The sequence below is a fragment of the Calonectris borealis genome, chromosome 17, assembly GCF_964195595.1.
Source record: "Calonectris borealis chromosome 17, bCalBor7.hap1.2, whole genome shotgun sequence".
Lineage (NCBI taxonomy): Eukaryota > Metazoa > Chordata > Aves > Procellariiformes > Procellariidae > Calonectris > Calonectris borealis.
In genome coordinates, this window is record NC_134328.1 from 5090635 (window position 1) to 5106855 (window position 16221).

Consider the following 16221-nt stretch of genomic DNA (forward strand, 5'->3'; position numbering starts at 1 on the left):
AAGAAGTCTGAGTAAGTTCAGGGACAGATCAGCTTCACTGTTAACTTTTTCTGCATGCCATACACCTGTACTCTTTTCCTTTTTGCATGCCAATTGTGTTCTTAAATTGCACTCCCACAATTGCTGGTACGTGGCCCTTCGCCAGCGTTGTGACTGGTTGAGTGGCTGCCTTTGTAGGTCTGTTGGAGTACTTATCACAGAAAGGTGCCTCTGTAGCTTTCCTGAGTAGAAGCAGTGTGAAACAGATTTATTAAGTTACACTAAAACATTTTAAAAGTATTTACCACTTGTATGTTCAGTATGCGCTGTTATGTCTAACAGAATTTTGTGTTTGAACGAGAACAAATAATTCTTTGGAAGCATTAGCTCTGTTCCTGTTTTGATGCCAGTTCTTTATGGACAAAATAACGATACAATGAAGAGTTGTGCTGTGAGCTATCTCTTGTTTATAAAAATCTCTTTTCTCAGGTTGCAGGCCGAGTTGCCGATGAAAGAGGTGCAGTGTTGGGGCATGAAGTTGGATATTGTATTCGGTTTGATGACTGCACGGATCCACAGGCTACAAGAATTAAGGTGAAACATTAACAGTATGTAGTTACTCTGAAAGGCTTAGCTGAAACTCTTCAAGTGCTTTTGAAAAATTAATGAGAACCTTGTGATGCCCAGTAAAGAGAATTGATAGCATTTCAGTTTTCCAGGTGGGTACCCCAAAAGTGTGCCTGAAATGGCTGTGGCTATCCAAACCTTCATAAAACGAGTACATGTTTTATTCTGCTAGTCTGGCAGCCACCATTGTAAAACTAAAGGAGATTTTCAAGGTAGGTATGGCCAGATATTGATACAGTGCTAGTGTGACCTGATACATCACTCAAAGTCATAGTGAAAGGCTGCAGTGAATCACAGCTAAAGTATCCTCACCACCCTAAAAATAGATTTTGATTAAAAGCACAGATAAAATATAAGATGAGTAGGCTAACTGAGAGTAATTTGATGTGGATTAAATAGCAAGCTTTGCAGCTGTTCTTTAGTTCTGTGAGCAATATTAATGTTGCTTGTGTTGGTACAGACGAGAGTTTGCTTTAGTCACGCTGGAATAGCAATGATGAAGAATGAGGCAATTTACTTTTTCATTTTTTTTTTCTGAGGCTAGTAGCCTTTTAAAGTGAAAGAAATGGAGATATTTGTTCATTAAATGCAGCTGAAATTTTTTTTTTTTTTGAGTGTGATGGTTAATCCTTTGGAGTTGGAAATTTCGAGGTTTTTACCTTGCACACGAGTTCTTGCCTAGTTCAAGGCCACAGCTGGAGTCCCAGGTCAAACTACTGTTTGATGGCTACATGAAAAGGAGGCTGAGGGGAGACCTTATTGCTCTCTACAACTACCTGAAAGGAGGTTGTAGCGAGGTGGGGGTTGGTCTCTTCTCCCAAGTAACAAGTGATAGGACAAGATGAAATGGCCTCAGGTTGTGCCAGGGGAGGTTTAGATTGGACATTAGGAGAAATTTCTTCACCGAAAGTGAAACACCGAAAGTGTTGTCAAGCAGCGGAATGAGCTGTCCAGGGAAGTGGTTGAGTCACCATCCCTGGAGATACTTAAAAGATGTGCAGATGTGGTGCTTTTGGTGACATGGTTTAGTGGTGGACTTGGTAGTGCTAGGTTAACGGTTGGACTTGATGACCTTTTAAAGGTCTTTTCCAACCTAAGCAATTCTATGATTCTATAGCTGGTGGGTTTCCACTGGCTGGTAGGAAGAAAGTATTAAATTAAAATGTTGCATTTTGTTGAAATGTTAAGGTTTGTGTTCTGGTCAGAAGTGTGTGATAGATGTTAAGTAGCCTACTTTGACAGGGTCAAGACTGGATTGACACACAGAATGTTATTGGTAGAGCAGATTTAGCCACATAGACAAGAGTGAAGAAAGTTCTATTGCCATGTTCCAGTGCTGCCAATCTGTTATTTTTTTCAATACAAAACCCCCTAATTTTAGAAGATTCAATACTGATTAAAAAGCAATCACTCTGCTTATCTCTGAGTTAGAACGCAGAAATACGTATTTGGCTTCTGTAGCTGAAAATTGATTGATTTAATAGATTGTTAGAAAATAAAAGGCAAGGAAGAATTCAGGCAAAAGCCTAGAAAATCATCTTTAAAAATCACGTGAGTAATCAAGACTACCTGATAGGGGTTTTTTTTACATTTTTCTTTGCATTCACTTTTAGTTTCTAACTGATGGTATGCTGGTGAGGGAGATGATGGCTGATCCTTTATTAACAAGATACAGGTAAGGAAACATGGAGTGATGCTTGCTGAAGTGTAATTTGTTAAACAGCTGCATTTTTTTAGACTGAGGTGTGGTTATTATAAATTAAATACCAAAAGATGTGAAAATTATTTTAGGAGTTTGACTTCTTTATGTTGTAAAGACTGTTAGAAAATCAGTTGATCATTGCAACACCAAACCCAGCAGAATTTGGTGCTGTGGTTTTGGAACAAAAGCTAAATGGGCCTCATGGAGTCTGAATTGTTTCACTTACTAGTTTTAAATTCACTTTTTCTTTCTGATGCAAATCAAATTAAAAAAAAAATCAACAACAAAAACAGGCTATTCTGGTATCCAGAAAACCTAAGCATCTATGGTAAAGATAGACCTTTTTTCTTCTACCCCTTTCCAAAAGCTAGCTTGAGTAAAGAACAGTATGTATGTACCACATGGTGTTACCTACATTTTTCTTCCTACTTCATTGCTGTGCTTTTTTTAACTTCCACAGTTTTCTAAGTGGATGTAAACAGAATCCAGCAGCAGATTTCAAATAATTTTTCTAGAAGACAGGAAGACACTGATTAGAGCATCAATCAAACCATTTCTGAAATCTTGTCTTTCTGCTTTATTCACAGTGTCCTCATGCTGGATGAAGCCCATGAAAGGACTCTTTATACAGATATTGCCATTGGCTTACTAAAAAAGGTTATTTTTTTTAATGTTTTCTGTAACTGTTTTCATTTTCATCCTTTTCGTTAAACCTCTCATCCTGATGGCAGATTAGTGAACCCATTTGAGAGAGGGTGATTTCTAGTTCCTCATTTATCCTACAGCCTATTGTACATACCCAACTATTTACTTCAGACATCTGACACTCAGGATCCTCTGTTTCCTCCTCCTGGTGCTGAAACGTCTCCTTAGATGATATTAGCAAAAAGGTAGTCTTCATTCTGCTGCTGATGATCACGTGAAGTGATCTGATAGGGGGTTATTGTTCACTTTTAACCTACTGAAGATCCGACTCCCACCAGAAATTAAGAGTAAGCTATAATGATTGCAGACTGAATGCCCTTAAAATGAATATGTAAAACTCTAAAAGTCATCAGGTTGTTAGATCTATGGGGTGGTATAGGTGCTTCAGTTCATCAGCTGTCTTGTAGTTTCAAAGTATTTGTAAAGAGAAGTTACTGGTAATCTGGATACTCATATCTCATATCTCAGAAAATAGTTTTTACTCTGGATGTTCTTGGTCTCTCCTAGGTTCAAAAGAAGCGTGGGGATCTTCGACTGATTGTGGCTTCAGCCACCTTGGATGCAGAGGTATAGCTCGCAGATTTGGTTTGAAATGAAGTGACCTTAAGTGGCAGTTCCACTTCTATTTATGTACAGCTTATCTTCTGTGCTGCGTGCTGCTTGCTTCTTGTGAAGCGTTACTGCTGTTTGAGTGGTGAAGAAGAGAGGAAGGAGTACAGGAAAAAAATCTGCTGTAGTTAAGTTGCTGTGTTTGATTTTCATTTTGTATTAGCAAACTTCTTTGGAAGTGAATTTAAATATGATCTGCTTTTCATATATTTATGCCTTTTTTCCTCTTATTGGTATTGTTGTATAAAAAGGTGTTCTCTTGGCTTGATCTAGTCTAGGAAGAGACATTGGTTTAGGTCTGTTTTGCTGATAGCAATAATTTGAGACAACCGTAGACCAGTAAAAATAAGTGATAAATGAGTAGATATAATTTCAGTGAGATCTTCCTAGTTCCCTGATTGACTTGTAGCCTGTGGAAACTTACGTAACTTACTAAAAACCTCGTTAATTTAATTTTGAGTAGGAACAGAAGAAATGCTTTCCTAGATCAGAGCAGTGTTTCATCCAGCCCGGTGTTCTATCTGTAGCAGCAGCAACGATAGGAGATGCTGTTTAGAGGGAGCATATGAGCCTGTCCACCTGCTGTGGGTTCGTTCTCTTTGAGCTGCTTTAGCATCTGCAATGGTTGTAATAGAGATATTGGACAGTACATTCCTGCTGTTTCCTTCTAGTATGTGTTTATGGACCTGCTGTTTGTTAACTTGTTTTTGAATCTGCTTGATGAAGCCGTAAATCTCCAGGACATCATGTGAGAGCAATTTTCAGAAGTTTGCCACCTGCTATATACTGAAAACTTTATTTAATTTCTTTTAAACCTGCTAGTTTCATCAAGGACTTCCTCGTTCTAGTAGTGTGGGATTTGTTTTTAAAAAAACAAAACAAAACAAAACCAAAACGAGCTTTACATTTATCTGTCACCTTTGATTCTGTAAACCTCAGCTGTGCGTCTTCTCAATCTTCTGCTCCCCAAGCAGAGCTCCAGCCTTTTCAGTCTCGCTTCATAAGGCAGCTACTCCATCGCCTTTATCATGTTCATGTTTTCTCTGTACTTTTCCTAACTCCACTGTGTCCTTCATGAGATGTGGTGGTGAGAGCTTGCATGTAGCATTGAAGATGTAGGTACTGAGATTTCCTTTAGTGGTAAATATCATGTCATAAATCTTGATAGTATGCTGTGGTTTGGTAGTACTTGCGCTACTCTGTGTTCTGTACGTTATATTAGATAACATTACGGTACTTTGCCTTTGCAAAATTATAAGTGCCAGAAATCACACGTTTCAAATAGTTTACAGTTAATGTAAAAATAAGTTAATAGGAGCAAAATGATTAGTATGACTATATAAACATTTGTTCAAATACAGAAAGTTTATGGTATCTCTATAATGGTCTAAAAAGTTGAGATGGATTATTTGGGTTCTTAATGTTCATTCTTTTGCTATTATGTATTTAAAATACTTCATGGCAATAAATATAAATTTATGAAGGAGTCTTGCAACACGTAAGTCAAAAACTTACATAAGTCAGCCTAACTCTGCTTTTACAAAGTGAGATCTTGGTGTTCAGTAAGAGCTGTAAAATTTAATTACTCATCCAAAAATGGATGAGAATATGCAAGCCCTACCCAAAACTTTTAGGACCAATAATTTCTAACTTCTTTTTAGCTTTGAGTTCGCTACTCTTATAGATCCAGTAAAAAGTTTATATATCTGCTTCTTCCAACTGTATCAGCTGATCTAATTAATTTTATTACCTCTTTTAGATCTTTGCTTCTTAAAGTAATAAATATGCAAGACAGTGTATTTGTGCTAAATGCCTGAATCTTAGACAGAATAGAAAGCAACAAAATCAAACTTTAAAATTTTTAAATAGGAACTTTATCAAAATACTGTCAAATTTCTGAAGAAAACATCCAAGTAATAGTAATTTAACTTTGTCATGTCTTTAGGTTTCTCCCTCAATTCTTTGAAGTATCAAACTGAAAGTATTTTTTTATTTATTTTAATGTAGAAATTCAGGGAATTTTTTAATCAAAATGAGACCGGGGACCCCAGCAAAGATACCAGTGTGATCCTTACTGTCGAGGGGAGAACGTTTCCAGTGGACATCTTTTACATACAGAGGTGTGTTGCTCTTTGATCTTGTCAGTGGTGATTAGGAGAGTGTGTAACTGTGGTATCATTTTGTCTAGGTTAGAACTCAGAAATTCCCAGACCGATGGTAAGGAGGTGTAACATTCAATTTGGGAAACATTTGGATATTTCTTATAGCAGCAGACATTTTTAAGCTTACTGTGATGTGAAGGAAACAAATAAACTGCTGAAGGCTGATTCCCAAGGTTGCATCATGAACTGAATGTGGTATGGCTGCTACACAATGTCCAAAAGCCAGTGCTCTATTTGTTCCTTATGGAAGTGAGCAGTCTGTTACCTGTTTTTCTGCTAATGTCTCTGCTGTTTTCTCTCCCCATAGTCCTGTTCCAGACTATATAAAATCAACTGTGGAAACTGCGATGAAAATTCACCAGATGGAGAACGATGGTGATATACTGGCATTTTTAACTGGCCAGGTATAGACATAAGCAACTTTTTTGCTTTACAGTGCTGTATTGTGGGCTTTGCGAAGCCACCTCAGTCTCCTCCTTTCCTTAGCTGTGCTTACTTTAATCTTATTAAAGATGACAAATATTTCTTCGTTGATGGGAGCAGAATTAAGCCAGTCTGAAAGACTTTTAGAAAATGTAATTATGGTCTGGATTTATCAAAGCTAGTGATGGATGATATTTTTTCTCATTTAATGCTGTATGATTTCAGCCTTGTTAATAAGGGGAACAGTATGTGGGTTTTTTGGTGCTAGTCACATCTATGAAGTTGACAGTGAGTCATCGTTAATAGTTAAGGCAAATGGAATTTACGTTTGTTAGACTTAACATCTGAAGTCTTTGACAGAAAAACAAATTGCTCTGAGGCAAAAATTTACTGGTCTTTTCTGCTCTATTTATACTTGTCAGCTCACTTTGCAGCCGAGAAGAGTAAATGGAAGGTAGCTTATAATTTTTCCAGTGAGGAGCTACCTTGAAGAGCTTCAATAACATCTTGCATATTTTCAAAATAAATTCTTCATCCCCATTATTGATTTGACTTTTAATTGGATATCTGACAAGGCAATGTATGAACGTCTTGTTGTCTGTGTTTTTTAAGAGTGAGGTGCCACAGTTGATTTCTGAGATTAAATGTGAAGTTGAGCAGTAGGTGTTAATACTGTTACTGTGTCATTCCTGATCAAGACCCACAGCATTCTGCACAGTCAAAATAGATTGGCCTCCCATTTTGCTCCCACAAGTTGAGACACATGGGAAAATGTGCCTGCTTCCTCCTGAACTTTGTTCAGTCCTTCCCTTGTGATTTTTCTCATGTATTTGTGATGTTGTCTCAAATAACAATGAACATAAATATTTACATATATATTTATTATGAATAGCAATTTATGTAAGAATATTACAAAACTGAGGGAGCTAGTCAAAAGATCCTGGAGTTTGAACAACTAAAATTATATTGGAATTATTTTGGTGCATTTTTTGTAAATAGGTGACAGCTATGTGATATTAAAGTGAAACCTCTCTCGTTCTGTCCCCTGTCTTGCTCTGTCTCTAGGAGGAAGTGGAGACTGTTGTTTCTATGCTCATAGAACAGGCTCGGGCCCTTTCTCGCACTGGAATGAAAAAGCACCTCCGTGTTCTCCCCATGTATGCTGGGCTGCCTTCTCCTGAGCAAATGAAAGTGTTTGAGAGAGTTTCTCACAGTGTCAGGAAGGTAAGGCTGTTGCGTATGTCTCAATTTCTACCACCCAGAAGGATGTCTGCGTTACACGGGTTGTCTGGATCAGGTTCGCATCATGAGACTATTGCAAACGCTTGCCGAGGCAGACTTTCTGCATCTCCTAACACTGCCTGTCAGTTTTCAGACTGTGAACCAAGAACATGTTCTCTGGCTTCACTTTTCATCTTTGATCACTCCTAGACATGTCAGTTCTAGCTCTCCTGTCTACCTCATCAACTTCTCAATTTTTAAGAGTCTTCGTACAGCCTTGCACTTGTCTACGTCCAGTTGCAGCTTCTTACACTCTGAAGTCCTCTGCTTTTACCGGTTTTTATCTCTTTTTGTGGTCTAAGTGTCTATGGCTGTTTTCCACCGGTAATGGAAAAATTAGCTCTATTTTCACCTAAGAAACAAGTTAAAACTTGTTTGGTTTTAGTAGAAAAAAAAGCTTTGTGTTGACTTCTGCAAGTCTTGTTCAGATATTTCACATCACAGAACTATACAGTTGGTCATGATTAGTGCTTTCTGCTTAGGCAGAGCCTGTGTTGGGACTGAGATAAGCTGACAGAATTACACAGGGGTGACTTGCTGTAATTCTTGTGCCTGCTGGAGTCTAACAAGTATCATTGTTCATCTGGTATTGGAGAACGTAGAGTATAAATGCTTCTTTTCTCTCCAAGATATGACATTAGTCTATTAGCTTCCAGGATTTAGTTTTTTAATTTCAGGTCAAATAAAGATTAAATTTCCCTCTGTCGTCTGGGAACAATTATTTTTTAATATTTTAGGACATGTATATAAGTGTATCTCTGCAGGAATACTGAACATGGAACGCTTAATCAGCTCCGTTCCTCTGCTATCCCCTGCCCCATTCCAGTGTTACAAGTAACAGTTCAATATAACTGAGAAGCAGAAAGGGAGTATTTTTAGCTCACTACATAAGAACATTTGATTTACAGTCAATTAATGTTTTTCTCTGAAAACACTGCCAACTTCTTCTGCTTTTATGAAGAGAGAATAAATTTGAATAAGAAAGTGACTGCGAAACTGTAAAAACTGGGCTTATTTCAAGCTGACAAGCTCTGCTGCATGTACTGTATACTTTTGTACTCTAGAGTGTATTTACTGGAACTGTCATCTGAGATCTTTCAAGTGGCTTGTATTGAAGTCCTGGTGCACTGAGGCTAGGGCTTGATAGTGTAATTGTGATTAGGGAATTCACAGTATCCTCATTGTGTCTGTATCTGTAGGTGATAGTAGCCACCAACATTGCTGAGACCTCCATCACAATTCACGGAATCGCATTCGTAATTGATTGTGGTTTTGTGAAGCTTCGGGCCTATAACCCCAAAACAGCCATCGAATGCCTTGTGGTGGTACCAGTATCTAAAGCTTCGGCTAATCAAAGAGCAGGGCGTGCAGGACGGAACCGCTCTGGAAAATGTTACAGACTTTATACAGGTCAGTAATTTGATGTGTAGGGAAGGTGAACTTGCTGGAGTGACTTGCATTTTGGTTTACAGTGATTTTAGTATTAGATAAAGAAGAACAAAACTATTGTTTTTTTCTCTCAGTGAGAGAGAGAAATTTCCCTTCTCTATTCCTCTGGCTTATTTAGAAATACATTGTTCACATACATGCTAAGCGTTGGACACTGAAGCCTTTTATGAAACAGAAACATAAACTGAGCAGGGTAGGTGCTATGAGATTGTCAGCAATTGCAAACTTGTAATGTTAATGCAGCTGTGGCAAGTCTACTAAGAAGTTTATCTTTTTATCATCTTGGTTTCTGAACAGTTGCTTCCATTTATAATACCCACCTTTGATGCTGTCTTCTGTGACTAAAGTCTCCTTTAGACTGTGCATCTAACAAAGGACTCTGGAAATCCTTTAGATAACTGAGGGAAAACTTCTTTGTGTCCCCTTTTCCATGGGAATAGGTGCGAACCCCAGATGCTTCTCTTGAATCAATGACCCTGGCACTGTACAAAAATTACTGTTACAAATAAATCTGTTGGCCACCTAGCAGTGTTCAGAAAGCCGCAATCCAACTGTCTCTGTTCTCAGCTGTTTAATGAGAAAAGGCATTGCAGTTGAGCACTGCCATTGCTTATGTGCCTCAGGTTCCCTCTAGTTTTGCTGGAGCTTTGAGACTTAGAGAGATCAAGCATATTCTTTTAAAATGTGTGTCTGCTTGCCAGCGGTTGCCACATTAAACAAAGACATGATTTATTCTCTAAAATTGTGTGTCCAATAAGAATCAGGAGAGAATGTCTGCTGCATAATATACCAAGTTTACATAGCTTTTTAAGTATTTTACTGGAGAAGCCATGACTACACTGAAGTTATTTTTGTGTGCTCAACAGCTGGTCTAATGAGAGCTTTAAGAAACATTTTAAAGGAGGGAAAAAAAAAAGAAAAGAAGAAAGTGCACTGAGTGGACAAAAGTGGAGGAAACATACACTATATTTGTCTTAGGGAAGGTCTGAGATAGATCAGAGATAGAAGAGGGTTCTGTCTAGAAATGAAAATAATTCAGGTGAAAATAATGTATTTCTTGTCTTGATTTGGAGTTTTAGATCCACATAGGGATGCTTATGCCTTTTCTTTACTGCAGATGAGTTGGTTAGTGGAAGGTGGAGAGATTTTGACCTTATATGAAGTATTTTTCCAGACTTAGATTTTATAGTGAATGTGGTTTTTAAAAGGCATTGTTAAATAAATTGTTTTTCAATCCTTAGTCTTCATTTTAAATATGCTTTTTAAATCTCCTTTTGTTTGAGTAGTTACTAAAAAAGCGTTCTTATACTGAAAGCTTGCTGGGTTTGAACTTTTCCATGTCCCTTCTTTAAAAAAAATGCTTTTTTGTAGTATTGCACCCTGCCTTTTATTTTCTTATAAAAATATTAAACAGAAGAGAAATAAAGCATTTCCAGATTTCTGTGAAGAATTTATAACATTTCAAATTGAAATATGGGTAGGTCAAGTACAGAATCAGCAGTGTAGCCAAAAACATTGAATTTTCTATTTAAATGAAAGTATCTTAACATACAGTAATTGGAGAAAGATCATCTTTGAGTTAGAGTTCTTTTAACACCTGTTAAGTATTCATACTCAATAATTTTAGCTTGAAATGGGTACAATTCTATCATGTTGACTGCATGCAGTGGGAGTTGAAACTCAGCCCCAAATCGCTTTGTTCTTTCCCCCGCAGAGGAGGACTTCGAGAAGTTGCCCAAGTCCACTGTTCCTGAGATGCAGCGCAGTAACCTCGCACCCGTCATCTTGCAGCTGAAGGCTTTGGGAATTGACAATGTGCTCAGGTTCCCCTTTCTTTCGGTGAGTCCCAGGCTGTAAAGTCTGTCACCTTTCCTTAGTGTGAAGAAAGATCAGTAGATGACTTGTTGATAAACCACAGAACCATTGCCCTGTTAATGTGGAAAGCATAACTCGTTGTCCACTATTGGGCAGCAAAGTATGTATTTTGGGAATCAACTAGTGCAAGTAATGTGTGTGACAGCTTAGAAGCATCAAGTGTTTGTATTCTAGAGTTTGCTGTTAGAAGTGTTGAGAAGTTGAGAGAGGCCTATAAAGATAAATTCTGAGATTCTGCAAAACTGTAACTGTAGTCCCTTTGCACTGGATTTATGAACAAAAAGGAAAAAAAATTGATATCTGCAGAACTAAACCTGTGCTTGTCTGTCTTGTTAAAAAGAGCAGTACCAAGTTTTAGATTTGCTTTCTGTAAAGTTTCTAGCTACTCTTGTATTGATGTGAAAAACTAACATGGTATAGCACTAGAAGAGAAAGTGAAGTAATTGTTCTGATCACCGCTGGCATCATTGTTGGACAAAGCATGTACGCCTTTTTTGGCTTGGATCTTGAGAGCATCGTAGTGATGATGCTGAGCCTGTTGAGATGGTTTTGACTCGCAGCACTGGTGGTCAGTGGAAGGGTGATAGGAGGAGTCTGAGAACTCTTTCTTCATTTGGCATAAGTAGAAAGGTAGGTAGTTAGAACTTAAGGATTTTGCGAAAGAGGAAGATCTAAGAATTTTTGTGAAAACTCATGTGTTCTATGATGATAACTTTAAACAATGCACATTTTTTCTTCACAGCCACCTCCTGCACAGTCAATGGTGCAAGCTTTAGAATTGCTGTATGCTTTAGGAGGTGAGAATATTATGCTTTGCTTTATTTATAGTTACGATACAGGGGTTATGCAAAAAATCGTTAATTTGGATTTGGTGATTGGATGGACATTAATGAAACTTGCATTTGAGAACTGTGCTTTGAGAAAGAGAAAATGCAGCCTTGACTAGTGGAAGGTTTTTGTTGGTGTGTTTTTAAAGTGTACCTCAGTCTCCTCTGAATTTACTTTGTTTCTCTCTGGTTATTTCAGACAGGTAAGCAAGCAAAAGGCAACAATAACTTTCTGGGAGGAACTAGAAATCTATTGCATAGAGTGTAAACTAGAATTTAACTCTTTAGATTGGGCAAACACATGTTTTATAGCTATCTTCTGTGTATTTCCTTGCACCTTCATGGGAGGAACCAGCTCTTTGTCCTTGCTGGGAATAGGGCTCTGAGCTGATGAGGGTGGTGTTGGCTTGATTCTCTCAGGCAGATCCTTTGTTTGTGTTTCTTCAGTCCTTACAGAGTGGTATGAAGATACAAACAGAGTTCGGATGCTAATTAAACCAGTACATGAGTTAGACACTAAATTTACCTGCATTCAATTAGATAAGTTATTAGATACTCAAGCTGTTAGTGTGGTGATCTTTCATTTTGTGTTACTGTGCCAGTGATGGAAACATGTAGCACTTGCAAGTATAAACAAAGTAAGTCGAAAGTAAAGGTTTGACAGCTCTTTCACAATCAGACTGATTGTAATAACCTACAATTTAGCAAGCTTAATATATTTGCTACTTTGTTTATTTCTTGGTCAGACTTTAAAAAGCATAATGTATCTATTTTAAATTTTTCTGTTAGCATGTTGATTCATTATCTGATCTTGATGTGTGTGCAGGAACTCTGCCTAAACATTGTAAGTAAAATCTGATGCCTGAATTTGGGAGAGGCCAGTCACTGGACGCTAGAATTAGACCTGAGACAGAGAGCGTTCCCCGATGGCTTAGCAAAGCAAGTGTCACATGTTAGTTTTCAGGTCTTCTCGTTGATACGATTTTGAAGGTATGCCTGACAAAAGTTATTAAGAGCTAATCTAGTTATAATTTTAAGAATGAGTTCTAGTCTGTGTCTCTGCCCTGAATATAGTATGGCTTATGGCTAAAAGACTACACCTTATGTAGTGTAGTGCTATTGTTGTTAGTGTTGTTGGTCCTGCAGCTGCGACAAAGTTCAAACCTGCAGCAAGTCAAACTGTTGTGATTCTATTAGCTGTGAATACATGATGCAACCACTAAAAAAAACCCTGATCATTCCTAAAGGCAGCACGTTTTCTCCTGGATGAATTGGAACTACGTTTCTCACACTCAGTGTCTGTGTTTCAGTGCTTGCTTTTCATGCTTTTAAATGCATAGCAGCTCATTTGCATGCAGCTTGCAAAGAAAGTCAGCTCTAGTTTTTGTATTTTACTTTCTGGCTATGGACGAATGAAGAGATACACACAAACTTCTAATTAAAAGAAGAAAAAGCTAGTCTAACAGACCCTGAGAGATAATTCAAAATACTTTTCTACTATTTAGCTACTTAATAGAATATCTCTTTTGATTATATTCTCTGAATTACTTAATCACAGCTTGTTTTCAAATTCAGTAGAGAGTCTCAACAACGCTCTTAGTCATATGGTTTAGTTTTAGGTAGTCCTGCGAGGATCAGGGAGTTGGACTTGATGATCCTTATGGGTCCCTTCCAACTTGAGATATTCTATGGTTCTGTGATTCTAAATGTGTTCATTTTGGTTTTATTCATTATGCCACTGTTGGATACCTATAACACTCAAATCACACTGTAGTAATATTTTTGTACACAGTTGTCAATTCCTTTTTGTTGTGGTGAGTGGAATGTATGCTGTCTAATTTTGTTTATCGGAAGAACTGTTACATTGTTGGTTTTTTTGACAGCTATTTAATCTTTTTGAATGCAACAAACTTAAGCAAAACAGAAACTTGACACAAGAATGAGTAATCAAAATGAAACTCTGTTTGACTTTAACTCAGTGTTTGTAGTTAATTCAAAGTTAACAATATTTGCTCTGTAATGTAAACATGAGGAAAAGGGTAGTGTAAAGGAGATTGTGTAAGTTTTGGAAGCTTCCAGAGGTTTGTGGCTGTTTTTACATCACTTACAAATGCTGTATTGTAACTTGTGGCAGTCTGCTCTCTTCTTATTCTCATGAAGCTGTAACTCTCTGCTTGGCCATGATTTTGCTCTGTGCTAATTCAGTTCCATCTTGCAAAGGAGGGTTTCACTTAAGGCACTTGGTTCTTGGCAACCCTTTCAAGCTTGGAACAAGGACCTTCACAGTGGCTCAGAAGTACGCTGCAAGGATGAATTCACAGCCAAAACCACCGTCGGGAAATGGAAAGGAAAGGTCAATAAACTCACTGATGAGCTGTTTGATGTTTTGGCAAAAGTGTTATGCTCATGGTAGCTTCACAGAAAAGTACAGAGCTGTTACTCTCTTGGCTGCCTGGCTTTTATAGCAAAAGAGAGAAGTGCTGATGTTGGTGTTTAAGATGGAAAGAAATGTGCGTGCATGTGTGTGATGTATGGATTCGCTCTTCAGTTTTTGCTGAAGTTTAAGGTTTTAGGTGGTTTATTATGGAGATTTTATATAAGTTGCAGAGGTGAAGCTGCCCAAGTGTTTGCAGGTGCAGTGAGGATTACATTTCTCTTATGAAATACATGTTCATACTTGCATCATTTGCATTGTAATAGCATGCAAATGTGCAGTTTAGGGTCAGGACCCTACTGTGCCAATGTGGTGCCAACAGAGTAACTTGTGCAGAGCAGACGCTCTTAAGGTTGAGATAGTTTTGTTGAATAAACACATCACTGTTTTTTAGACTGATTATTTTTACAGTGATGCAAACTGATTACATCAGGAGTATCTCTTCTCAGCCTTCTCCTTTGATGCCCCTTTCAAAGTCTTGAGTTGTCAGTTGGAGTTTATTGTTTTTAAGCATAATTTAGGAGGTAAATAAGCAGGTAAAAAGTGGATTTATTTTTAGCTTTACTTCAGATCCAAGATTTTGTTGAAGATTTGTTTGTAAGTTGTCACCTATCAGAAACAACCACTCTACCTAAGTTTAAAATAGAGCATTTTAATCCCTCAGCCTGTCACATACTAGCCGTTGTTACGTGAAACTTTTTAGTGCCACAGTACTTGATTAATCTCTGCTGAGCATGTTCAATAAAATTCTTTGCAGTATCTTTTTCTAAGATCTCCAATTTCTATATATGTATGGATACAGTGGTTGCTTCCAAGATTATTTCAAGGAAACTTTTACCTATTCCGAACTAGTATCCATTGCAGGCCTTTTGTGTATATTCAGGCTTACTACTTCAAAGACATCTGTGCACAAGCTATCTATGTAAATATCGATGCAAAATTGCATTGAGATTTGTAGGATTCAGCAGCAGCCAAAGGAATTTGGCATGATGCACCTGTAGAAAGTTAAAAATATGGTAATGTCTTCCTTTTCCTACTTAGGAACGCAGTTATCTTTCTGGAGGTGAAAGACAGCGTATTCTAAGCTATTAATTGTGGTAGCACTTAACCCTCTTATATTGCGCAGGTCAAATGAAAACTATCATACCTTAATTTGTGCAGTTTCTGTGACTTTTTGTTTAAATATATTACTTCATCGTTTCACATAAGCTGCCTTTTGTGCCTGTTTCTGAGGAAAATATTGTGACATTATGTGAAATGCCTGTTAGGTTTTGTTGAACAGCGTAGGTGTGTGGTGAGTGAATTACTACATTGTCGTAATAAGTGAGATGATAGCCTATCAAATAATAAAGGAAAGTAAACACTTGATAGAGGTATCTGTGGTTTTAGATATGCTGACATGAGTTATAGGAGATCTCATTCCTTGACTTGATTTGTGGTTTTCCTTTTCTCCGTGAAACATAGCTGAAGTACAACTGTGGGTTTTTGCCACCACACAGTTTGACAAATAATATGTTTATATAATGGGTGGGCCACAGTTGTGTTTCCTCAGTCCACTCGACTGTGATTATTTATGCAATCTACAGTGCCCCAAAGTCCTATTATTGGGTTCTTGTCAGTCCTCCGTGTTTAGCTTTTCTCTTGTGCTCTGCCTCCTGTACCTCATACAACTTGGCTTACTTGCAGTTTTCTCTTTCAATTCTCACTCTTTGCTGCCTTTCTTAGCGAGCTCTTTTCTTCTTATTGTTTCCTGTGTCTGTACTCTTTTTTTTTAATTCTAGTTCTTATGTCCTCTTGCAAAGGAAATGCTTTTCCATTTAAATCATTCCCTGAAATTTCAGCATAGTGCTCTGGGTTAGAATATGACCCGGTGGTTTGCATGGGTAAACCTTACTGCAGGTGTTTGACTGTAGGAAGCCATACAACTAAAATGGTAAACGTGCAGGGTTGCTCAGTGATAACTGGGAATCGAAAAGCAAGCTGTCATGCTTACCTCCTGTACCATCTCCAGTAAAAAGGTTACAGTTGGAACATGGCTGACAGTTTAGTTATGGATGCATGAGGCAGACTAAACTGTAGAGAATCTTCATCAGCTGTACATCTCTCGTTTAGATTATATTAAAGTTAAATTATTTTTCTCCGTGGCCT

The 16221-nt window shown here is 37.7% G+C and overlaps 1 protein-coding gene across 2 annotated transcripts in view; it reads left to right on the forward strand.

Moving 5' to 3' along the window:
* DHX35 (DEAH-box helicase 35) overlaps positions 1-16221 on the forward strand; it is a 34097-nt gene that overhangs the window by 6621 nt on the left and 11255 nt on the right. For both annotated transcript variants that reach the window (XM_075166345.1, XM_075166346.1), the window contains exons 5-14: positions 469-573; positions 2220-2281; positions 2896-2965; positions 3521-3580; positions 5630-5742; positions 6092-6188; positions 7273-7431; positions 8688-8898; positions 10652-10776; positions 11555-11609. In XM_075166345.1, coding sequence (XP_075022446.1) covers positions 469-573; positions 2220-2281; positions 2896-2965; positions 3521-3580; positions 5630-5742; positions 6092-6188; positions 7273-7431; positions 8688-8898; positions 10652-10776; positions 11555-11609 — 1057 coding nt within the window. The remainder of the gene's footprint in view (positions 1-468; positions 574-2219; positions 2282-2895; positions 2966-3520; positions 3581-5629; positions 5743-6091; positions 6189-7272; positions 7432-8687; positions 8899-10651; positions 10777-11554; positions 11610-16221) is intronic.